Source organism: Polyodon spathula, chromosome 1 (assembly GCF_017654505.1).
Source record: "Polyodon spathula isolate WHYD16114869_AA chromosome 1, ASM1765450v1, whole genome shotgun sequence".
NCBI classification, from domain to species: Eukaryota; Metazoa; Chordata; class Actinopteri; order Acipenseriformes; family Polyodontidae; genus Polyodon; species Polyodon spathula.
Genome location: NC_054534.1, coordinates 11,012,555 through 11,038,644, shown reverse-complemented (window position 1 = coordinate 11,038,644; position 26,090 = coordinate 11,012,555). Strand labels below are relative to the sequence as shown.

Genomic DNA, 26,090 nt, shown 5'->3' with positions numbered 1-26,090 from the left:
CTTTTTTTTATTTTTTTTATCAGTAGCAGATTCCCTCTGGCATTATTTTTGTAGGTTTACAGAAACTATGATCAGATGACCTTTCAACCAGTTCCGGTGGTCCTGAAGTTAAATTTCAAAATTAAAACAAGCCTGTCGAGGACTGCCTGATCTATACTTGCATATACTGAATCAACCACCACTTCTGTCAGGGCCAGAAAAGAGAATTGAAACCAAGATTCGTCTTGGTCCAGTACTCCCAGGGCCAGGGAGGAGAATTTAAACCAAGATTAATGTTGGTCTAGTTCACCCAGGACCAGCAAAGAGAATTTAAACCAAGACTCATCTTGGTCCAGTACTCCCAGGGCCAGGGAGGATAATTTAAACCAAGATTAATGTTGGTCTAGTACACCCAGGGCCAGCAAAGAGACCTGAATCCAAGAATCATCTTGCAAGGGGAAGAAGGTGAAGGGGCGGAATTCTGTGAATCTGGCCCAAGGCAAACGTCCCATATTCGGTACAAAGAATGCTGGCGCTCGGCACAAGATAAATAAACTGAATAATTCTGCTATTGATTTCTGCATAAAAAGTCAAATAAAAACCTAATGCATTACAAGGTCAACTGTTGCCAGGGTTTCAGAAATGAACATTAAAACTGCATACATTGCTTTGCAATCTGTGTGTTCCCAGTTGCTGGTGAAGACATTAATATGTGTGCTCTCTCTGTGTGCAATCATAATCCTGAAATGCACATTACACTTCTCAGTATTATGTTAGTAAAATATACAGCACAGCAGAGGAAGGCTCATCTCATATAAGGAGTTAATATGGTACTAATGCAAATTCTTCAGCAGTGGGCAAGCTGTTTGATGATAGCTCTGTACTGAAAACAGGCTCCAGGTAAAGAGGGATGTAATTAATTTAGTTTCAAGTTAAGTGTGTGAATTACCAATTTATGCTTAAAAGATTGATTGCTTGGCTACTTTAATAGCCACAGTATAAATCTTGAGAGAGAGGAGAGATGTGGTTATTCAAAGCTGGAAGGGGAGAGACATAGACAGAAAGAGTGTTCACAGTTAGAATGGTTTGGTAATGAAAGCTCTGTCCATGAGTTTGACAAACCCTAAGCTGGATGTTATACTTTGGTCAGAGAAAGACAATTTTGTTTGCTTTTCTTTTGTGTTTCAAAATATCTTCATTGATTTTGACTCTGGCAATAACAATGCACAAAACAGTGCTTGAACCTAAAACCACTTGTGTCCCAGCTCTGTGAAAACACGAAAACCACACCTGATTATACTGGCCTTCCAGAGGGATATATTTCAAAGGTAGAATTTACTGGAGATGCATAATTGATATCTCCTATTTTTGCTTCTCTCTCTGTTTGACAAGAAAGCACACAGTTCTAATCTGATATCCATTAAATTACGAACTGAACTTTAAATCAGTTTGTTTTAGTCTGTTTCATACCAAGCCACTGCTTAATGAAAGAGTCTACATTTCTGAAGGAATCTACTGTAGGATACAGACTGCTATGCTCAGTTGTTTGAGACAATCTCAGATGTGGAATACTGTATGCATGCAGCAGCTGTGTACTACACAAGCCCTGCAAATCAAAGTCTACACATCCACAATGATGAACACAAGACTGGAGCACAGTGTCGCTGGCATACGTCTGGCATTTTAAAAAGCTATTTTACGGATCTTATTCAAATGATGTCTTTCTGTCTGAAAGAGTGTCATGTTTTTGGATTAAGCTGTATTCTGCATTACTTTGCTATTCACTGCAGTATCAGAAGAGCACGAACATTTGAAATGTACAGTTCAGTTACCAAATGAATGACATATTGCAAATGAACACAATTTATATTATGCTGCATCAGAATTAAAAGCAGTCAACCTGGTCTTTGTTTATAACTAAAATAAATAAATAAACGCCACTGTTTATAAATAAAGATCTGAAAATGAAACTTTTTTGATGAAACTAACATTGGAAAAGAACCACGTCACAGGTTCCTCTTTTTTCTAGCACCAGTCCAGCAAAAAACAAAAACAAGCTCTTGCTAATCTGTCTTTGCTTCGGCATTGGGGATGTGCTTTTCTGTCTTTGCTTCTGCATTGGGGATGTGCTTTTCTGTCTTTGCTTCTACATTGGGGATGTGCAGTTCTGTCTTCACTTCTCCATTGGGGATGTGCATTTCTGTCTGCTTCTGCATTGGGGATGTGCATTTCTGTCTTTATGCATTAGGGATGTGCATTTCTGTCTTTACTTCTGCATTGGGGATGTGCAGTTCTGTCTTCGCTTCTCCATTGGGGATGTGCATTTCTGTCTGCTTCTGCATTGGGGATGTGCATTTCTGTCTTTGCTTCTGCATTGGGGATGTGCATTTCTGTCTTTGCTTCTGCATTGGGGATGTGCATTTCTGTCTTTGCTTCTGCATTGGGGATGTGCATTTCTGTCTTTGCTTCTGCATTGGGGATGTGCATTTCTGTCTTTGCTTCTGCATTGGGATGTGCATTTCTGTCTTTGCCGTTAATGCTTTTCTCCAAGATACAGAGCCAGCAATCAAAGATTTTTATAACTTGTAGAATAATGTTATATAATACAAGTTGTGTGTGTGGAGGGAATTATGATAGCTTTAGACAGGTATACCCTAACAAAGTACAAACATTTAAAGCTGCCGACTCGACACTAACACGTGTCATCGAATTACTGACCTTAATCTCAGAAGAGATGGTATTGGCTGAGGGTAGTAAACTGCCTGCACACATTTGCAGAAATAATATCTGTAACATGCCAACTACCTGATAGGTATTCATCATGTCCCTAACTAACAATGTATTATTGAATGCTACTGTCAGTCCTGATTGTCATGAATTAGGCAGTGTGTTTCCACTAGATGAGAACGTTCACTTTCATCCTTTGTTGCATGTATTAAAATCATAAATGAAACGCACAATCTAAACAATGTGGCCACTTACTCTCAGCATGGGTCCATTCTGGAACACATGGGGCTCATCGCAAACCACACAGTATTCATTCAGAACAGGAATCCTCTGCTCAGCATAGTCCATAGTCTAAAGAAACAACACAATGAAAAATATCACAATTAAACAAAGTTTAACGCTTAAGAGAACATTGTTTGAGAAAATCAACTGCATTTACCTGGACAAGAAAGCCACGATCCCTGACCGGGATTGACTTGGCCCCATAGTTTGGCTGTCAGTGGGAGAGAAAAACATGTTACATGACCAGCACAGCTACTCTACTAGTAGTGCTGACACCAAGTGACAAATCACTTCCACTAGTAATACAGTGCAGTGTTAATCATAGCATCCTTTCACATGCAATCCAGGAAACTATTAGCTAGCTGCCTAAACTTAAAGTCAGCTCCTGCATTCTACACAGAAGCCATGCCTATCTGTCCAGTTATTAATGCACCCTGAAAACGTTCCATATCTAAGATTACGCTAGTGCAGCAGAGGAAGGCTCATCTCATGTATGGAGTGAATACGGTACGAATGCAAATTTTTCAGCAGTGGGCAAGCTGTTTGATGATATCTCTGAATAGTTGTTTTTGAGTAGGCTGTCAATAGCGAGTAACTGTCAATAGCAATTAAACTGTCTATTTAGAAATACTGATTATAGTCGGAATGAAACACACATTCCAGTATCACTGTCTATCACTGATGTGTGAAACTCCTCACTAGTCCCTCAGTGGGATGCAACACCATATGTAAAAATTGAATAGAACATTCTGAATATAGATGTATTTATTTTGTTACTAACTTTGACCCCACTGCAGTAAGAGGGCTAACAGTCCCAGCACTATGTGAGTACTTACACTTGGCTGGGAGGACAGAGCTGGTGCTAGCATGCCAATAAGCCCTGAGGTAAGAGAGAGTCGCCTGCCCTCAGGAGCAGGCTCTTTGAAGAGCTCAGTCTTGCCCACTTTGGTGCTGCTCGAGTAGGACCTGCTTAGCATCTTCTGGTGCTTCAGTCCATCCAGCTCCTCTGTCCTGAGAGTGCTGGAGCAAGATCTGCTCAAGAGCCTGTGGGGTTTCAGGGAGCTGCTGTGCTCACATCGAGGGTCTCCAGAACACGACCTGGATAGAAGTTTATGAGGCTTCAAAGAGGCACAATCGTCCTGCTTTACCGAAGCAGAACAAGTCCGTGTCAGAAGCTTGTGGGGTTTCAAAGTTGCTGTCTGCTCTGCCCTTGGGTCGCTGGATAAAGAGTGTCCCAGAGGTTTATGGGACTTGTTGACGCATCCATCCTCAGCCTTGACCGCACTTGAGCAAGTTCTCCGCAGTAACTTGTGGGACTTTGGCACTCCATCTTGCTCTGGCTTCAGTTTGGATTTGCTCTTACCACATTCAGGAGGGGGGTAACTGGGAGACCTGCAATTCCATAGATTGTGATGGGAATCAACAGGGAATGAATTCAACATGGAGGTTGAGCACATCTAACAGTATAATCTCTGCATTATAATCAGTGATAATATTTCGCAAATGTATCATTTAATGTCAACATTGTTGAATACTTTTTCTTATATTAACTTGACAGTGTCCTTTAATCAAGTTCAGTTTTGCACAATACGGTATATAAACTCCTCTGTGTCTGTCAACTGCATCCCTTCCATACTTTTCTCTTCTGTGAACTCTTCTTTATCACAAAGCAAACTGTATTCTGTCTGTAGTACAGGTTTTCCTATCACCTTGGCAAAATGAAAAAGGATGTAAAACAAATATTTAGGTGTGTTTGTTTTTTATAGTATAGCACCAGTCCAGCGAGAACTACCCAGGCTAGAACACAGCTGGACATTGCAGTAAATTCATGCATTTCTACATGCAGATTGGGGTGTGAGAAAAGGCTTTGGGTGGCATTGCTGGTAGTTAATTTGGGGTTCAGTCTACCGCTTGCTTTTCTCCTATTTGTTTTTAGTTTCTTATTCATGTACCAACTGAATCAGGGTTGTGACGTCTGATACAAACCATGCAGTTTAGGTTGTGTGACACAAGCCTTGTGTTATTTTACTGTTGATATTTTAGTTTTCATTACTTTGTTTTTTGGAAGCCTGCTACAAAACTATATTTGATGGAAGTACTTTGTTTCTCTCCACATTCAGTTTCTGTGTTACAGGTAATAAGCTGACCCTACACAGAATACAAGGCTATTACCTGTATTACAGAAAGGAAAGCTATAGTGTTGAGGTTAGGGTTGTCACCTGTCCCTATTTTCCCTGGATCGTCCCAGCAATATCTGCACAATATGAATGGGTTGTCAATACTGTAGTAGTGCTTCCTATGGGATGAATAGAGGATTTCTAAAGAGAGTTTACACTTCTAACAGCCCCCTTCTGATCAGAGGTCCTGCTGTTTTGTACCTCAGAGGTGGGACCGCATTTGTGGCAGGGACTGGTTTCTCTTCAAGGTGTTAAAGATGAACAGCAAAATAAAGAGGGGACTGTGAGCGTACTACTCCTTTAGAGATATATTTTGAAATGCAAGGCATATATTGAAAGATGCTTTCCACACAGAAGATATAAACAACAGTAGATCTGTATGCCTCTTTCAATCTTGAGGTAGAACTGAATGCAATAAAAGTTGCAGTCATAGTTCTGGTAGCAACGTTATTGAATGAAATGTGTAGTTAAACACATCTGAAGCTTTTCACCTGGTTTTATTACCTGCGGAGTGTAGAAAAGATGTGCAGGGGAGATCTCACTTTCTTATCTGTCAGTTTTTTGCTGTGAGGGCAATTACACTTTTCTTTACTCTGATGCTTCCACTGCTGCGTAACAAATGTCTGCATAATCCTTAAAAAAAAAATGAACAGAAACTGTAATCTTTTTGTTTCTTACATAGCAAGAGTACTTTTACCAGAATAGATGGCCTGCTGACAATGTCATTTAAAAGACATTCGTTCATTTGGCTCCCTCTTGTTTATAATAGACCCTTTTAACAGCATTTCTGTTTAATACTTTAATTCTGCATACAGGAAGATTCCAAATACAACTCATTGTTGCTTTCTGGTATCTAATAACTAAGCCCTGTGAAAATCGTGGAAATTTTCTTTAAAATTCACGGCATTGTCACGGGTAAAGTATCGTATTTCACGGAATGTGCACGGAAATCTAAAATAAATTACGTGTACAGATTTTTTTTTTTTTTTTAAACAGCAAATATACAGATAAATGCACTGACATCAAAATCAACATCAAACTCCAACTTCTCCAACTTGTGATACTTGGCAACTTTAGGTAAGTATTCACGTCTAAGCTAGAACAATTCAACACCAATGCAGGTTCACAAATAGACCCGGCACACACAAATGACTGCTATATATAATGAATAAATACATGCATAAATACACTAACTAATTAATTAATTAATTAATTAATTAATTAATTAATTAAAACATACTTTTTCAACTGATGTCCTAGACCAAATCGTTCTTTCGTGGAAACCTGGAACACGTCGACTGTTGGAACTGCAAAAGAAAATAACATGAACATTTCCACCATCATCAGCATGAAGAGACAGCTAACCCTAAATAATTCCTGACATGATATTTCACAATCATCACTGCGTACCACACAGCAATAATAAACTATGCTGTCGGACGCAAGCTTGACACCATCCCTGAAGAACGACCTGTTGTAACAGCATGGTTTGTTTCAATGAAAACGTTGTCGTAACCACAGTAAGCCACAGTAGACACCATTCAGTGAAAATGAACTGCATGCTGACTGCAGTTGTTGAAACCACATTTCAATATCATAACTGTGTCAATAGTTTGTGAAACATCTACAGCTCTGTCTGTATCAAAGGGTTATTGCTGGAACATAATGATTCCACTCATAAAACAAAGAGCCGCTTTTAGTATGGGGCAGATTACAATCAGTGCTCCAAACCACACACTGATCTGGACAGCAAAAGCTCACACAGTTGGAATATTTACAGCATAAGCTACCAATAAGCTAAGAATGGATGATTCTCTAACCTGGCCCATGTAAATACTGGGTTAGGGAGCAATGCAATCGTACTATTACAGGCTCCCTCCGGATCACATCCCACGCAACAGCGATTTCTTCCTGTTGAAACAATTAGAAACATGGGAGTACGAAAAAGCGGGTGTTACAAAAAAAATCCATTAAAACTTAAAAACATTGGAAAAAGAGATCCATAAACGCTTAAAAACATTGGAAAAAGTCTGAGTTAAATGTTATAGAAAAGACATGTTTAAGTGGCATGATATAGGCTACTCCATTTGTCAGCATGTAAATATAATTTTTTTTAAATAAACAAATATAAACTATTTTTTTATTAAATGAAGCAACCCTAGGTTACATACTGCACAGTTTGGATCACTTAAGTTTCAACACACATCCATCTGTGACAGTAAGGTAATTATTAGTTATTACAGGAGAAAACCAAATACTTACATCCAAGAAGCTCACATCAATGTGTAAATCAATGTCTACGTCATCTATTGCACCGTATTCCCTAGAAAATCAAAGCGGCAAATTAAACAAAAAAAAAACAATGAAGTAAACCTAAAGGGTAGTTTCGGATTTCCAGAGTCCCAATAATATCAGTCAACAGTTCAATAGGTATTTTTTCAGTTAAAAAAAAAAAAGAATAGGCTTTCTTTCCATTTTGAGTCTAAGGGAAGAAAACCGCAGTGTGTCTGAAATACCTCACGATTGTGTATCTTTAAAATGACTTTAAGCAAAGATCCGTGCCCATTCTGTTCCAACTGATTTGAAAGCAACCGGTTTCAGTGGCAGTGGCTTTTGTAAGAGCCTCGAGCAGTTGAATAATACAACAGATACAATGTACCCTGAAGTGGTCTATGTTGTAAACACCCAACGCAAGTGACTAGTAATGTTATATGTACTGCTCTTTATGGTATTGCAATATTTAACAGATAAATCAAGAGACCAGACCATTCCAAAAGCTTTGATAATCGTTATGATATTTAAAGGATAATTATGTTTTACAGAGATTTCATCTGGTTCACAACCGTGTATTGCCAGCAATGCAGAACAGTAACTTGATGCTTTGTATCTGTTCACTAGATGGTGCTGGCGGGTACTTTTAAAGAAGGAACTGTGGCTAATCTATCCTGGATTATACTGTATGTGTCTATGACAGAAACTATAATAGAAGAGGATCGCAAAAACTCAGCTTAAAGCACCTCAATATAGAAAAGATTAAAAGGTAAATGGAATCAGAATAAGAAGCAATAAGAAACAAACCAAATCGTTACAAACATAAGATAAAAAGGTAACGGGACAAGAAAAAAGGTACGGATTATTTATTGATTTGTGGAATGCATCCAATTACTGCATCCTGAGTCTGTTTTAATCAAAAGTGTTTCTCCTCATTTGAGGGTAAGTGAATAGTTGGGAGAATGGGATGAAACTGACACTTTAATTAAAACCTAATAAACTAGAAAGTGCTAAAAAAACATAAAAGGGAAGATGCAGAACACTAGAACTGCTTCTACGAATATGTGAGATAGGAATGTCAATGCCTCAACAACATAAGAATTGTCACTTTGTTAACATTACATAGCCTAGCTTTTTAGCTACTTAATACTGTGAACAGTCCAGGCTCCTATTTGCAGATACTAATACCCAAGTTACTGTCCATGAACTGCACAAGAAGAGCAGATAACCCATACCATTCTTACATCCTAGCCAAAAAAAGAGAGAAAACCAACTTACTGTGGTAATTAAACTACAATACAACCATTTATCGTAAAACTTTGGAAAAGAACAGCTGTACAACAGTTCTGTAAAAACAGTTTTGTGAAAACTAAACTAAAGTATCAGGCATCAGTCCTCCTCGAATCAGTTGTCAGGTATCAGGCATCAGTCCTCCTCGAGTCAGTCGTCAGGTATCAGTCCCCCTCGAGTCAGTCGTCACACCAACTCATCAGTCATCAGGCATCAGTCCTCCTTGAGTCAGTCGTCAGTCAACAGTCATCAGTCCTCCTCAAGTCAGTCATCAGGAATCAGTCCTCCTCGAGTCTGTCGTCAGGTATCAGACTGCAGTCCTCATCGAGTCAGTCGTCAGGCATCAGTCCTCCTCGAGTCAGTTGTCAGGTATCAGGCATCAGTCCTCACCGAGTCAGTCGTCAGGTATCAGTCCTCCTCAAGTCAGTCGTCAGTCAACAGTCATCAGTCCTCCTCGAGTCAGTCGTCAGGTATCAGTCCTCCTCGAGTCAGTCGTCACACCAACTCATCAGTCCTCCTCGAGTCAGTCGTCACACCAACTCATCAGTCATCAGGCATCAGTCCTCCTCGAGTCAGTCGTCAGTCAACAGTCATCAGTCCTCCTCAAGTCGGTCATCAGGAATCAGTCATCCTCGAGTCTGTCGTCAGGTATCAGACTTCAGTCCTCCTCGAGTCAGTTGTCAGGTATCAGGCATCAGTCCTCATCGAGTCATTCGTCAGGTATCAGTCCTCCTCGAGTCAGTCGTCAGTCAACAGTCATCAGTCCTCCTCAAGTCAGTCGTCAGGTATCAGGCATCAGTCCTCATCGAGTCATTCGTCAGGTATCAGTCCTCCTCGAGTCAGTCGTCAGTCAACAGTCATCAGTCCTCCTCAAGTTAGTTGTCAGGTATCAGGCATCAGTCCTCATCGAGTCATTCGTCAGGTATCAGTCCTCCTCGAGTCAGTCGTCAGTCCAACTAGTCAGTCATCAGGTATTAGTCCTCCTCAAGTTAGTCATCAGGCATCAGTCCTCCTCGAGTCAGTTGTCAGGTATCAGGCATCAGTCCTCATCGAGTCAGTCGTCAGGTATCAGTCCTCCTCAAGTCTGTCGTCAGGTGTCAGACTTTAGTCCTCATCGAGTCAGTCGTCAGGCATCAGTCCTCCTCGAGTCAGTTGTCAGGTATCAGGCATCAGTCCTCACCGAGTCAGTCGTCAGGTATCAGTCCTCCTCAAGTCAGTCGTCAGTCAACAGTCATCAGTCCTCCTCGAGTCAGAAGTCAGGTATCAGTCCTCCTCAAGTCAGTCATCAGACATAAGGCATCGGTCCTCATCGAGTCAGTCATCAGGCATCAGGCATCAGGCATAAATCTTCCTTGAGTCAGTCGTCAGGTATCAGCGACGCAGCCAGCCCAGAGCTACAGCATCAGAGGACAACGCAACTCTGGGCAACTTACAGGCAAGTCTGCAGGTGCCCAGCCAGTCTACAGAAGTTGTTGGTGCACAGTGAGCTGAGGACAACCTGGATGACCTAAGCCCCCAAGAAAATGCAAACTTAAGTTTTATTCTGTTCTGCCTTTCTGGGTTTACCATTCACTAACACACACTTTATTAAATAAAAAATGATTAATGACGGGGTTATCAATTAATCAATTTAATTTTATGTAGCACTTTTCACAAATGACATCTCAAAGCACTTAACATAACAAAATGAAATAAAATTTAAAAAATGCATTGACACAAACAAAAAAACAGCTATGTCTGATGCAGTATGCTGAGATTTGCCTTACAAATTAAATTCAAACAAATTCAAATAATGAAATTGCACATCGTAACTTTTAAAGTATTTTTTAAAACACTTAAAATATACATATTAAATGCTAAAGAAAGGTAAAACACATGAACCAATCAGCAGCTCCACTGACATCTGTATCATCCAATGGAAGCACCAAAACTTTTTTTGCTTTCGCTTGATTGGGTGATTCAGATGACTCGTCCAGCCTCTCACTCGACCTGAAAAAACTAAACAAAAAAACCTGAGGATGCCTGATGTTTGACAGCTGATGACTGACTCTAGGAGGACTGATGCCTGATACCTGACTGCTGACTCGAGGAGGACTGATGCCTGATGCCTGATACCTGAAGACTGACTCGAGGAGGTGTGATTCCTGACATGGGTAGGAGTGATGTCTGAAGCTGTCCAAAAATGGACACCGTACTGGTAAATACAGTGGCTCTCAAAAGTATTCACGCCCCTTGGACTTTTCCACATTTTACTGAGTTACAACATGGACTCAAAATGGAATTAATTTTGCCACTGATCAACACAAAAAAGTCCATAATGTCAAAGTGAAAAATAAAATCTACAAATTGTTCTAAATTAATTACAAATCTAAAACAGAAAATAATCGATTGCTTAAGTATTCACCCCCTTTGCTATGACACACCTGAATAAGCTCTGGTGCAAACAATCGTCTTTAGAAGTCACATAATAAGTTGAATGGAGTCCACCTGTGTGCAATTAAGGTGTTTCACATGATTTCAGGTTAAATGCACCTGTCTCTGGGAGGTCCCACAGTTGGTTAGTACATTTCGTAACAAAAACTACATCATGAAGACGAAGGAACATTCAAAGCAAATTCAGAATAATGTTCTTCAAAAGCACCAATCAGGGGTAGGATATAAGAACATTGCCAAGGCATTAAATATCCCCCGGATCACAGTAAAGTCCGTTATTAAGAAATGGAGAAAATATGGCCACCAAGAGGCCTATGGGAACTCTAAAGAAGTCACAGTCTTCTACGGTTGAGCTGGGAGACACTGTGCATACGGCAACAATAGCCCGGATGCTTCACAAAACTGACCTTTATGGGAGAGTGGCAAAAAGAAAGCCATTGTTGAAAAAAAACTCACATCAAATCTCAGCTAGAGTTTGCCAGAAGGCATGTGGGAGACTGAGACCAAGTGGAAGAAGATTCTATGGTCTGATGAGACCAAAATAGAGCTTTTTGGCCTCAACGCTAAGCGCTATGTTTGGCGCAAGCCTAACACCGCACATCATCCTGAGAACAACATGCCTACTGTGAAGCATGGTGGTGGCAGCATCATGCTATGGGAATGCTTCTCTGCATCAGGACCACGAAAGCTTGTGAAGATAGAGGGCAAAATGAATGCAGCAAAGTACAGAGAAATCCTGGAGGAAAACCTGCTGAAGTCTGCAAGAGACCTGGGACTTGGGAGAAGATTCATCTTCCAGCAGGACAATGACCCCAAACATACAGCCAAAGCCACACTGGAGTGGCTTAAAAACAAAAAGGTCAATGTCCTGGAGTGGCCCAGTCAAAGCCCAGACCTCAATCCAATTGAGAATATGTGGAAAAAGTTGAAAATTGCTGTCCACCAAAGGTCCCCAGCCAACTTGACGGAGCTTGAGCAATTTTGCAAAGAAGAATGGGCAAAAACTGCAGTGTCCAGATGTGCAAAGCTGGTAGAGACTTATTCAAATAGACTCATGGCTGTAATTGCTGCCAAAGGTGCCTCTACCAAACACTGACTCAAGTGGGTGAATACTTATGCAATCAATTATTTTCTGTTTTGTATTTGTAATTAATTTAGAACAATTTGTAGATTTTATTTTTCACTTTGACATTATGGACTTTTTTGTGTTGATCAGTGGCAAAAACTCCTAATTAAATCCATTTTGATTCCATGTTGTAACACAATAAAATGTGGAAAAGTCCAGGGGGGGGGGGGGGGGGGGGGGACATTTTTGAGAGTCACTGTAAAAATGAGGCACAGCTGCTCTTGCCTGCACAAACTTGTCCCATTACTGCAGAGAGTTGCAGCGTCTGGTACAGCTGTCACTACAGCTGATGAGCTCAAACCCCCACGCCCCCGGTTTCCAATGTGTACGTTAGAAACATACACCTCCCGACACAGTTGTCGATATCATAAAGATATTATTTACTTGGGTTGGTACTGGTATTCATTCTTTAAAATTGTGTAAAATGTAAAACATTATTAACTGATAAACTAAAGCATTTGCCTTTCCAAGTTCTACTGTTATCTGAAAATACTGAAATATTTATGGTGCCATGCTTGGCAGATCATGCATTAGTGTCACTCAAACTGGAAGACATGCATGCTGAACTGGGGGGTGGTTTGATAATCTTGCTTCTTCAATTGCAAATATTCAAAAATTCAAATGAATGGCCATCGGGCCATATTCGTGTTCGTTTCCAAATGACTGACCAAAAAAGATACAAATGCATACATTGCACCTGAAATAAATAACTGGCCCCCTACAGCACAGACTAGAGTCTTTATCTTTGTTTATACAGCAACGTGAACAAGCACCAGGATTTACTCCTCAGAGAATTCTTTCCTGTAATATGGTACTAATTTTACATTTTTATTCAAATTAAATGAAAGAATGTTTGTATATCCATTTACATTTTGAAACAATATTTGATCATTAAAAACCTGTAATTGTTCCGACACTACATTCTATGAATCACCCAGGCATTGGCGAACACACATTTCCGTCGTCCACCTGGAATATTACCAGCTACAAAACATTTTGCTTGCCAAGACTGGAGATTAAGGGGGAAAGAATTCTTCTTTAAAATAAAAAAATAGTGATTAATTGGCATGTCTCAAAATATCTAACTCTGTGAAGTTTGGCAAATGAAAAGCAAAAACCCCATTAGACAAAGGAGAAGATAGGGAGGCTATTAAAAAGCTGCTAGGTTGCTAAAATAAAAGGTAACATCCCCTGCATATATATATTATATATATATATATATATATATATATATATAATATCTATATATATATATATTATATATATATATATCTATATAAGATATATATTATATATCTATATATATATATATATATATATATATATTAATTAACGAAAAGTCAAGAGCAAGGTTAGCTTTCTGATATTGTAACGTTTAAATATTTGACCAAGTTTGCACTCGGCTCTGCTGGACACTGTCCAGGTGTCACATCACTGAGCTACTGGTTATTTGACTGTTCCAGCTCATTAATACACTGTCTGCACAGATGGGCCAACTCAGTGAAAACTCAGCTGAGGGGGCATTTTTCAATATTTTTCGGGACAGTGGGCAGGGTGTGGCATAGCAACAATTTTAGGACCCTGCTAAGCACATTCCTTCATGAAAACAAAGGCCTGGGCTCCTTTGGCACCAGCAAGGCTCCTAGCTTCCTACCCCATCAAGGGTATCTGCTGAAGATGAAGAACCTAAATGAAAGCTCGGGCTAGCCGACAAGCGGCGGTGGTTCTCTAGCTGAGACGACAAGCAGGAGGGTTTCTCTAGCAGAGACAACTTCGCGGGGAGGGGGGGGCCCCCCCTAAGATTTCTGTAGCGGAGACAACAAGCAGGGGGGGGTTCGCCTCTGCGGAGACAACAAGGGGGGGGGGGGGCTTTTCTGTAGCGGAAACAACAAGCGGGGGGGATTCTCTAGCGGAGACAACAAGCAGGGGATGTTCTCTAGCGGAAACAACAAGCAGGGGGGGGTTCTCTAGCGGAGACAACAAGTAGGGGGGGTTCTCTAGCGGAGACAACAAGCGGGGGGGTTTCTCTAGCGGCAATGGCAAGCAGGGGGGGTTTCTCTAGTAGAGACGACAAGCAATGGGGGTTTCTCTAGCAGAGACGACAAGCAGGGTGGTTCGGTTCTCTAGCGAAGATAACAAACAGGGGGGGTTCTCTAGCGGCTGAAGGAGCCTGAATCATACTGCCTGACCTTGATGCACAGTCTGAACAGGGCTGGAACGGCTGGCTTTGTTAGGAAAGGTCTCATCTTCTACAACCCGCATTCATTATTTAATGTAAAGGCTGGTAAGACAGACACAATGAAGTCTGTTCATCCATCTCTGTGACATACACTATGAGAGAAAGCAGGTTATCATGTGCTCCATCCTTCTCTATTGGAGTCCTAGCTAAGAGTGCTGCTGCTGCTGAGGCCCGGAGTATTTTATAACAGCATGGACACATTCACTAATAACACCGGGAAAGGTGAAGGCTTAACCCTTACAATTCCTCTACAGTAGACTATGTAGTGTCCGCTTTCCAATAATCACTGCAAATTTATGAGCTGTAGAATGGATAAGCTGATAAGTGGTGAGCTAGGCTCACTGGTGCGAGTTTCTTTATGAATGAAGCAGAGACAGGACATCAAGGGACGCGCTGTGTCACGTCAGTCTAGTCACAGGCTAAAGCTGACGATTTAGTTGTGCCCGGGACGAAAAGTGAACGTGTCATTTCCTCACTAACATTTTTCTGTCCCACACAATTGGAATAAACATCAATTCACACAGAGATAGAATTAGTGGGTCGGTTATTATCACCCTCTGCTGAATATCAAAGTTATCAGCCATGCAGAGGATTTTCACCCCACTGATTATCGTTACAAACTGCATGTGTGTATATTGACCCTTTCTTTATAGTATATATTGTATACCATACACTACCTGATCATCTTTCTCGATACACATGCTGTCTGTACTGGGGGAACTTATTTAAAAGCATAGAATCTAGTCTGTTTTAACATGTTCCCTGTGTTTTAGATCCTACTGCTTCACCTGGTAGCTACTCCATGCATTTAAAACTGTGACTAAAACAGTGCTTCCTACCTTCTGTTCTAAACATACTAACTCTCAGCTTCCATGTAAGGCCTCTTGTTCTTCTATCTGTGCTGAATCTGAAGTTGTGTCTTGGGTTAACTTCTGTTTCATTTATGATAAGTTGCTGTGACAACCTTTGTTTTGTATATTTATTAAATTGCTTTTTAAAGATGTGAAACCAAGGATATCGATGCATTTTTTACAAGCATTTTGGTGTTGCTGTTACACCAAGGTGTATCTGTACAATACAGTAGATACACTTAAACTACTGTATATTAACAACATATAATGCAGTGTTTCCAGCATGTATATGTTTAAGTACTGTATGTTAAGTTTGTTGTAAAATTGAAATAAGTGACAATGTACAGTAACTTTATAATTATAAAAACATAATGCATAATTTTTAACCACATTAAAAAAAACAATTAAAAGACGTACAGTAGTTATATTAGTGCAGGTGTTTGTATTATTATTATTGGTAGGTATCGGTAGGTATTATTAGTGAATCCTGATAGTGCAGTTTGCTTGTTGTTCCCATTTCTGCTGTCCTTCTGAAGTGATATTAAGCGAGTCTGACTAATTTATTATTTATATATATATATATATATATATATATATATATATATATATATATATATATATATATATATATATATATATATATTTTGAATAGGTACGGTATAGGTTTTTTGTTTTTTTTCATGTTAGATTATGTGTCTCTGTATGATTGAAATTGTAACATGTGAAAATGTATGCCTGTTGTCCAATGTTGCAAATAAGATCAAGATCAAGTCTCACCTTCAATAAATTCTGTATAGCATGCTTGTTATAGACGGGTGTGCAGGATTCAGATTGGGAGGACAGGATCAATAGCAAGTGGACAGTGTCACTTCAGCACAATGTAGCATGCTTGTTATAGGCGGGCGTGCAGGATTCAGATTGGGAGGACAGGATCAATAGCAAGTGGACAGTGTCACTTCAGTACAGCTGTGCAAAAACATGCTTGTGGTCAACAGCAAACCTCAGCCTCACTTTCAATGTGGCCGCTTGTTAGTGACATCAAACTGCTATCACACAAAGTATGTCTTGTAAAATGTTCTCGGTACACTTAGCTGGTGTGAGAAACACATGAGCGAACTGATCTGCACAAAGACACACACTGATACTTAATTAAGGTTCAGCGAGGTTTGTGATTTAGGATTACGCTCAATCCTATACGCTCAATCCTATACGCTCAATCCTAAAATTCTAGGTGAAGCAAAACTTGTGGCCATAGCTGTATATTCTATGCCAAGCCTACAGCAATAGCTTGGTTAAACTTAACAATCTTTGTGATTTGTTACTTTACTGATGGGGATAAACATGTTAAAATGTCTTCATTCAATACCTGAGAGATACTGCATTAGGTCCATACATGTCTCTCACTGCTGCTAAGTCTGCTTCCAGCTGGGAGTGCTTGTGGAGCTCCCCATCATAGTTCACCTGCAAAGAGGACAAGAGGTCCACAATAAGCAGCTGGCTGATGAAGCACTGTGATCTGTTTAACACATCAGAACCCGTTATCCTCCAAAAATAATACAAATGGAGCCGTTCTTCACAGTCTCAACCTGCATCTCGGCTTTCAGAGCACGATTCATGCCAAGAGTGTACTAAAAAAAAGATTTCAATAGCTTGTTAAGATCTCCGCGGAGGACTACAGACCTGCTCCTCAGTATTCCTGTCTACAGTTTCAACAACAATGACAGAAACCTAGGGGACAAGCAGCTGAGAACGGGCTCTGAGCATTGCAATGCTTCTACTTGTGCACATGTCTTACAAAAGAGATTAAAAAAAACATGCACATAATCAAATATGTATTTTATAAAAGTGTCAATAATAAAAACAGAGAATGAAGCACACTTTCCACAGCTGTGTAAAATAATCAACAGCCTATACAAATATGATGTGCGTGTTATTTCTACCCTGTTCAATTACATTTGCGCCTGATTGCCTGTGCCAATAAGGATTGTCTTTTTGCATTAAAGGGCCTGTATTCAGTATTTAAAAACAGTTTCAGAGGAACAGTAGAGGAAGAGTTAAGGGTTAATATTATTTTAGATTTTTGAAGATGAAATGTAACCAGCTGACTGTTATATGCGTTTTGTTTCAGGTTCAAAGTTTTCTGACACAGAGTAAAAGTGCACAAGTTGGTATTAAATTGCTTACCAAGAGTAATCTTCTGATATGTGTATTTGCCATGCTGTGAACCTGTGTATGATTATTGATCGCAGTCTCTTTATAAACCAGGAGCCTTTCTGATGGAAAGAATCCAATGGTGCACTTGATTCAGTACACTGCATTAGGAAACTACTGGCCACAGTTTTCAAGTAAAAATGCTGCTATTATATAGCTCTCCAGACCTCCCAGGTTGTCATGCTAAATACATTCTCCATTACTGAGGACTGTGGATCTAACTGGCCCCTTTACTATGGATTCCAAATCGATAATCTGTTTCCTCCGAGACCCACACTTAGTACAGAACGGGCTCCTGCTGTGCTGTAACACACTTCATATAAAGGTTGACAACTGGGAAAAAAAAACACACAGGCCAGTCTGGGATTCACAAGTGGATCAATGAAAACTTCTAGATTGGTCTGTCACTCAGAAAAAAAAGGAAAACATTTCAGAGATAAAACAAAAGCACCAAAAATGGGTTTGTTTCTGTGTTTAAGGTATCATCCTGTGGCAGGAAATGGCGTTGCGGTGATATCAGACCAGAAGAAGGAAGCACACACAGGTCAGGTAGCTGCAGTTTACAAAAAAGACACAGCGTGCGCTATTTATTAAATAACAAAAATAAATGAAATATTGAAACAAAAATAAACTTGCTCACAGAGCACAAATGAAACAGATAAACAAAAACAAATCACAAAACACTCAAGGTCCGGTTGGGCAGTAGCCTTCACGGTTCCTTTAACTTTCACTTTCGTTTTAAATGAATCTCTCCTCTCTCGCTCTCTGACTCTCCTCCGTACAGCCAGAGAGCTGCAGGTATCTATACAGGTGACCATCTCCCGATTAGCAACAAATTAATCACTTAATTAATTCGGGAGATGGCCACCTTCTGCACGAGTTTTTAATGTGGATGGGGCTTCCCATCCACGCTGCAAAACAATACAAAACAAAACAAAACGCACAGCTATTCGCCGTCATCTATATACAAAATACACAAATATAAACAATAAACAAATACAAAATGACAAGGGCGGAGGGGGAGACCAGTTTTAAAAATAAACAAACAATACGATCAAACAGCAGGGCTTTCCTACCACCCTGCTACACGTCCATAACCGTTATTTCTCAATATATACTCAAAATACTGAAAGGAATTTAATACATCCAATGACAGCTGGTTGACCAGAAGCTTTTGACCAAGTCACTGAATTTTTTAAAAAAGTAGCTTTTTATGTTGCTACCTGCAGTCATAACTATTCCAGACAGCAAAAATATTCAGCGGAAACAAAAAGCCTTTCAACACAAAGTGAATACAGAACTGCTTTGATTAGCTGTATAAAGAAAGTATGACTTGCTCCACTGCGTCTTACCATTTGTCACAAACAAACCAGGTATAATTTATCAAGGACTGTCAGAAACAATCCAGTAGAAGCTCTAGGTCAGACTTCAAAACATTGCTATGCATTATGCATACACAGCTAAATAGAAAGTGTGTGTGTGTGTGTGTGTGTGTGTGTGTGTGTGTGTGTGTGTGTGTGTGTGTGTGTGTGTGTGTGTGTGTGTGTGTGTGTGTGTGTGTGTGTGTGTGTGTGTGTGTGTGTGTGTGTGTGTGTGTGTGTGTGTGTGTACGATATAATATATTTTATCTAAGCTGACATTAAAAGATCAGGAAAGAAAAAACTAATAGTGCAGGGGATGCCAGAATCAGGAGTTCAATTACTGTTTGAGGTTAAAAAAATTCTATTAAAACAACAGAGCAAGGCCAATGAAACTAACTGATTAGCTGAACGTTGACACACTGAATAATTAAACCATTGCAAACCTCAATAGGCAGGATCAGAACTGGGCTGAAAAGATGTTGGATGTACACACATGCAGGTTGAGAGGATGAAGATTCATGTTGTAACTGCTGCTCTCAGATCAACACTGCTGCGTTATTGGATTGATGGATGAGAGGATGAGGATTCATGTAACTGCTGCTCTTAACAGATCAACGTTGCTGTCTTATTGGAATGATTTATTTATGTAACCTGATTTACCCATTAAGACCGAGGCCTTGTTTACAAGGGGTCCTCAAAAATAATTACAATGTACAAACAACACAATAAAAATGTGTGGTTCTAACTTCATTAGCAGCATACAGAGATCTATGGATATCTATTTGCTAACATGGAATGAGATGCTGCTTCAGCAGGTTCTAAGCAACTCCCTGCATACTGATTGCAGTCTCAGACATCTAACTAGAAGTTTTTGAGTTAAATAATGTTTAATAATTCTAGAAATGTTGAGAATCCTGCTAAATCCTCGATACAAACCTTGATCCAGGATACTAAGGGTGACTGCCCTACTGTACAGGAGACCCACATTCCAATTTCAAACATCGCTTGTGTTAAACAGTGGGATTGTACAGTCTACTGGGAGGAGAGTGAGGAGGTGCAGGGACTAATCAATGGTAAGACAATGGATCTTGGTAAGCAATCTTGTGCTTTGTTTTTGTTTTTTGTTTTTTTGCAAGGCACAAGTAATTACAAGAAATATTTTTCTCAAAGACCTGCTCACCTGACCCCCATAGTAGAACTCTTCAGAGTCATTGTCGCCTTCAGAGTCTTCATCTATTGCACCGCAGTATCTTGAATCCTGAAGAGGCAAGCATGGCAATATCTGAGACTAACTCATGTGAGTTGAAACTGGAAGAAGGCGGCAACAAATATGAACGGGCAGAATGACAACAATACTGATAGCTCATTCTAGAAATATCCATGTCCAGTATATTATTCTTCAGCCCATCAGCACATTAATTCAGCAGCACTATACTGTATGGGGTTTCACACTAGCAGCCTGCATCATCTTTCCTGTATAGAAAACCCAAGTGCCTCAGAATTTAAAATTTAAATTTATTCATCAGTGCTAGGAACTAAGCACAACATATCCTAATATAAAAATAGTTATGCTTCTGCAACTTCCAGTTGAATAGATTGCAGGTGAAAGATTGCATTGAATTTCTTACCTGGATCCTGTCATCTTGTAGCTTCGATTTAATGGACAGGCAGCTGGTGGCATCATTATTTATCCTAATTTCTTTTCAAAGAAACAGAAAAACATAAATAATGGAATTATTCAAGATTGAAAAATGTTACAGCATAAAACATAATACAGTGCCTCTCAAAAGTATTCACCCCCTTGGACTTTTCCACATTTTATTGAGTTACAACAGGGAATCAAAATGGATTTAATTTTGCCACTGATCAACACAAAAAAAGTTCATGATGTCAAAGTGAAAAATAAAATCTACAAATTGTTCTAAATTAATTACAAATATAAAACAGAAAATAACTGATTGCATAAGTATTCACCCCCTTTGCTATGACACACCTGAAAAAGCTCTGGTGCAACCAATTGTCTTTAGAAGTCACATAATTAGTTGAATGGAGTCCACCTGTGTGCAATTAAGATGTTTCACAGATTTCAGGTTAAATACACCTGTCTCTGGGAGGTCCCACAGTTGGTTAATACATTTACTAACAAAAACTACATCATGAAGACGAAGGAACATTCAAAGCAAATCCGGAATAAGGTTCTTCAAAATCATCAATCAGGGGTAGGATATAAGAACATTTCCAAGGCATTAAATATCCCTCGGAGCACAGTAAAGTCCATTATTAAGAAATGGAAAGAATATGGCACAACTGTGAATCTGTCTAGAACAGATCCGGGCGAGAAGGGCACTAGTCAGGGAGGCCACCAAGAGGCCTATGATAACTCTAAAGGAGTTACAGTCTTCCACGGCTGAGCTGGGAGACACTGTGCATATGGCAACAATAGCCTGGGTGCTTCACAAAACTGGCCTTTATCGGAGAGTGACAAAAAGAAAGCCATTGTTGAAAAACACTCACATCAAGTCTCAGCTAGAGTTTGCCAGAAGGCATGTGGGAGACTCTGAGACCAAGTGGAAGAAGATTCTATGGTCTGATGAGACCAAATTAGAGCTTTTTGGCCTCAACGCTAAGCGCTATGTTTGGCGCAAGCCTAACACCGGACATCATCCTGAGAACACCATCCCTACCATGAAGCATGGTGGTGGGAGCATCATGCTATGGGAATGCTTCTCTGCATCAGGGCCTGGAAAGCTTGTGAAGATAGACGGCAAAATGGATGCAGCAAAGTACAGAGAAATCCTGGAGGAAAACCTGCTGAAGTCTGCAAGAGACCTGGGACCTGGGAGAAGATTCATCTTCCAGCAGGACAATGACCCCAAACATACAGCCAAAGCCACACTGAAGTGGCTTAAAAACAAAAAGGTCAATGTCCTGGAGAGCCCAGTCAAAGCCCGACCTCAATCCAATTGAGAATATGTAGAAAGAGTTGAAAATTGCTGTTCACCAAAGGTCCCCATCCAACTTGACGGAGCTTGAGCAATTTTGCAAAGACGAATGGGCAAAATTGCAGTGTCCAGATGTGCAAAGCTGGTAGAGACTTATCCAAATAGACCCATGGTTGTAATTGTAATTGCCTCTACCAAATATTGACTCAAGGGGGTAAATACTTATGCCATCAATTATTTTCTGTTTTGTATTTGTAATTAATTTAGAACAATTTGTAGATTTTATTTTTCACTTTGACATTATAGACTTTTTTTGTGTTGATCAGTGGCAAAAACTAATTAAATCCATTTTGATTCCATATCGTAACACAATAAAATGTGGAAAAGTCCAAGTGGGGTGAATACTTTTGAGAGCCACTGCATATATAAACACACACACACAGTGCTCTCCCTCGCAATAAGGCTCTTGGTTATAAAGCTCTTCGGATATAACACCCTGTGGCAGAGCAAAGCTCTGCCCTTTTTAAATTGGCAGGGATGGGGTTAATTTCCCCTACCTGCCTGGGTTTATTATGTTCAGGTGGCTGGGGTTGATTAGTTGATTAGGTTAATTAACGATCAATCAGCGCCCAGCCACCTGACATAAAAGGAGGCCTCTGCTTCTCATTTGGGAAGAGGGAGCTGAGGAAGCAGGTTGGTGTTTTGGTTTGTTTTGGTTTGTTTTGGTTTGTTTTGGTTTGTTTTGGTTTGTTTTGGTATCCAGTGAAGGCATTGCCCAGCCTGGAAATTGTTATTTTTGTTAGTTTTGCTTTTTGTCTTTTTTTTGTGTTTAAATCCCTTTATTTTGGCCCTCATGCCCTTTCATTTTTGTGTTTATTTATAATAAAATAGTTATTTTTTTGAACTCTGGGCCTCTATCCACTCGCCAGCCTGCCACACACCCCTATAGCATGTCCCCCAATTCCCTATGCTTTACAACACAGACATCTTATTCAGCATTTGTTTTATAACTAAATAAATATTAGTGCTCTCCTTGCACTTGGTTAGTCTTTCGCTTCAAACTGAAATCCCAACTGACATTTAGCCAGGCTATTTATAGTTTAAAAACTGATAATTAAAATGATCCACAAGTGGGAATGTTATCTTTTTTTTTTTTTTTTTTAAAAGACAGTGTTGATTACATTGTGCTTTATGCATGGTTAAGAAAAATAATCAAAATAACTAAAACACATTTAAATTAAGACAAAACCAGAAACTTTTATTGTGTATACATCCGCAGTGTAATATAGTCCCAAATTTTATTTAATTTAATTAACTGTTTGCTTATTAAAAATAAATTGCCCATGTTCGTTTATTGTGAATTTCTGCACTGAAAGTGCCATCTCACTAGAAGCTAGAGGACTGAGAGCATAAGCTGTACTTTGCCGGATTTGAAGTGGGTTTTTGAATTCGTTATATGCAAGGCACACATATTCTAGTACGTTTCATCCTTTTCAATAATATGTTTTTGTTAGTTGTCAGACACCCTCGCATCCAAATCATGCCAGATTAAGTTGACGATCGAACCTGATTTTACACACCAGCGGAGTCAGGGGACAGTACCTCAGTTTCCCGCAGACACTTCAAATCCAGGCTGGTAATTCGGGGGGTCATGTCTGGCCTTGTCATTACGTGCTTTTCTAAGTGTTTTCCTGACTGACAGGAATGCATTATTGCTGGTTTTAAACTTGCTGTCAGCAGAAATGTTAAAACCTCTACTGTTAAAATATGTATTTAGTCCAGTTCAATGTTATAAAACTGGAGACTGGATACTGGTCCGCAGTTGAACTTCTTGCACTGGCATAAAATCCCTTATGTTTATGAGCTTTTTTGGACTTATTTCCATAAAATGAATGCCCAGATTTTTTTTTTCTTTAAGTACATTAACCAGCCCATGCTATACTTTTTACTGTGGTTTTTTTCAAGCTTTGTTTCTTCTATTTCATTTAGCTGTTCCTCATTTACTGTTATGTCCGCTTTTGCTGGTGCACTTATTTATCTTTTTCAGCTTGACTGCTGTTTTCACTCAAAGTTGGTGTTGTACCAGTTATGTGGAGCTTCATCCCCAAATATATTAAAGGAAATGGATGAAATGTTTTGGTTGTGGTTTTGTAACTAATAACAAATAAAATGGCAGTTTGTCATGGAATTTAGAAAATCTAGTGCAGCGTAGTAGTGATTTATTCAGCGCGAATTAGTATGCAAGCCGTGCTATATGTTATATATATGCACGGTCATGTGATGCTGTTTAACCAATTAGAGGTTGCTATTTTTCCAAGCCGTGTTATATATATATATATATATATATATATATATATATATATATATATATATATATATATATATATATATATATATATATATATATATATAAAAATAAAGAATAAAGAAGTGGAAGATGCATCATACCACCCAGACACTACCCACATCAAGTCACCCTCCCAAACTGAACAGCCGGCAAGCAGGAAACTGGTTTGGGACGTCGCTCTGAAGCCAACAATGACCTTGAGAGATCTGCAAAGTTCTGTGTCTGAGATGGGAGTCAGTGTTCACACATCAACAATAAGCCAGTCCCTACACAAAGCTGGCCTGTATGGACAAATGGCAAGAAATAAGCCATTACTCAAAAAGCCTCATCTTAAAGCCTGTATGGAGTTTGCGAATGTGGAAAAAGGTTTTGTGGTCAGACGAGAGAAAAATTGAACTTTTCGGTCTAAATTCCAAACTTTACGTCTGGCACAAGCCCAACATTGCACATCACCTAGTCAACACCATCTCAACTGTCAAGCACAGCGGTGACAGTATCATATTATGGGGATGGGCAAAAATGTCACCATCATACTGTGCAAAGCTAGTAGAGACCTATCCAAAAAGACTCATAGCAGTAATTGCTGCAAAAGGTGCTTCTACTAAATACTGACTTGAGGGCTGAATACTTATGCAAGCAGTAAATTTCATGTTGTACATTTTCTTTGCAAGATTTGTTGACATTTAATCAGCAAAAAGAGATCTTTGCAAACATACATTTCAGTACATCAGTTGAATGAAAGCTGGCAATAAAAGAAATTAACTAAATGTCAAATGTCTCTGTCAGACATTCTTGATGGATTTATAACAATATTTTATTTTTTTGGTAAGAATTGTTCAATAACTGAATTTACTTCAGTGACTACATACAGTTCATAGTCATATAATATAAATGTAACAATCACCTGTTGATATTCTGTGGAAGATGACAGGAATAGGATCTCGTGTGACTAGAACGTCATCCTCATTCTCAGAATTGGATACATAAGTGTTATCTAAAAAAAAAACAAAGGCACAAAAATACAGTTCAATTAACAGTTACCAATTTTAACAGCCCTTGTCAAGCAGCAATCATCTACACAATGAGTTATGGATGTTTTGTACACCACCTAACAGATCAGGAAAAGAGGTAGTAAAACACTTTTAAATGGTAAACCTGTGGATTGCCTGGGCTGAAGTTTATCAGTGTTTCTCAGCGAGGCAGCAGCGTTGTTTAAAAAAAAAAAAGTACCATCATCACAAGCTGTTGATTTAAAAATAAAGTTAAAAACTATTTTGCAAGCAGCGCGTGTTCATTCCCCCTTTATCATGTTCTCATAACAGCACTGCTCAGGAAGCAATACAGTGCTCATTTCCTCCTGAGCTTACAAATAACACCCAAACTGTTTGTATGCACTTCACTGTGTCCAACAAAAGGGGCTTCTCTCTTTGCACGGTCTATAGAAAACATAATGCAGCCGTGCCGGCAGCCGTTAAAAGCACAGTTTACTCCTTTACATTTTCTTCTCAAGAAAAATAATTTACACCAAAACATGCTCCAGTTAAGTATCAAATATCCAGCAGTATAATCATGCATTAGCATCCTAGCTGTATTTTCCCCATCAACATGAAGTGCAGAACAGCACGGTAGGCCGCTCCTGTACTGAAAGTGGGGCTTTGCGTAGATATATTTGCTTTTTCAAGAAAACTTGTTTCTTGTCTGGGGGGAAAAAGCTGATAGTAAATACAATATAACACAACAGGTGATTATTCCTAACATTCATAGGACCTTTGAAAAACAGCCCGATATCCTCTGTGTTTAACTGAATGTGAAAAGCTTCATGATTTTAAGATAAAGGGATTTTATTAAGAAAGC

General features: G+C 39.4%; 1 protein-coding gene across 2 annotated transcripts in view; it reads right to left on the bottom strand.

The window, feature by feature from the left end:
- Nucleotides 1-26,090, bottom strand: part of LOC121314117 (protein mono-ADP-ribosyltransferase PARP8-like) — a 79,576-nt gene that overhangs the window by 12,620 nt on the left and 40,866 nt on the right. For both annotated transcript variants that reach the window (XM_041247040.1, XM_041247051.1), the window contains exons 4-14: nucleotides 25,141-25,230; nucleotides 20,576-20,646; nucleotides 20,128-20,205; nucleotides 16,742-16,836; nucleotides 7,428-7,488; nucleotides 6,986-7,076; nucleotides 6,406-6,472; nucleotides 5,670-5,798; nucleotides 3,825-4,380; nucleotides 3,146-3,199; nucleotides 2,962-3,057 (exon numbers count right to left, since the gene is read on the bottom strand). In XM_041247040.1, coding sequence (XP_041102974.1) covers nucleotides 2,962-3,057; nucleotides 3,146-3,199; nucleotides 3,825-4,380; nucleotides 5,670-5,798; nucleotides 6,406-6,472; nucleotides 6,986-7,076; nucleotides 7,428-7,488; nucleotides 16,742-16,836; nucleotides 20,128-20,205; nucleotides 20,576-20,646; nucleotides 25,141-25,230 — 1,388 coding nt within the window. The remainder of the gene's footprint in view (nucleotides 1-2,961; nucleotides 3,058-3,145; nucleotides 3,200-3,824; nucleotides 4,381-5,669; nucleotides 5,799-6,405; nucleotides 6,473-6,985; nucleotides 7,077-7,427; nucleotides 7,489-16,741; nucleotides 16,837-20,127; nucleotides 20,206-20,575; nucleotides 20,647-25,140; nucleotides 25,231-26,090) is intronic.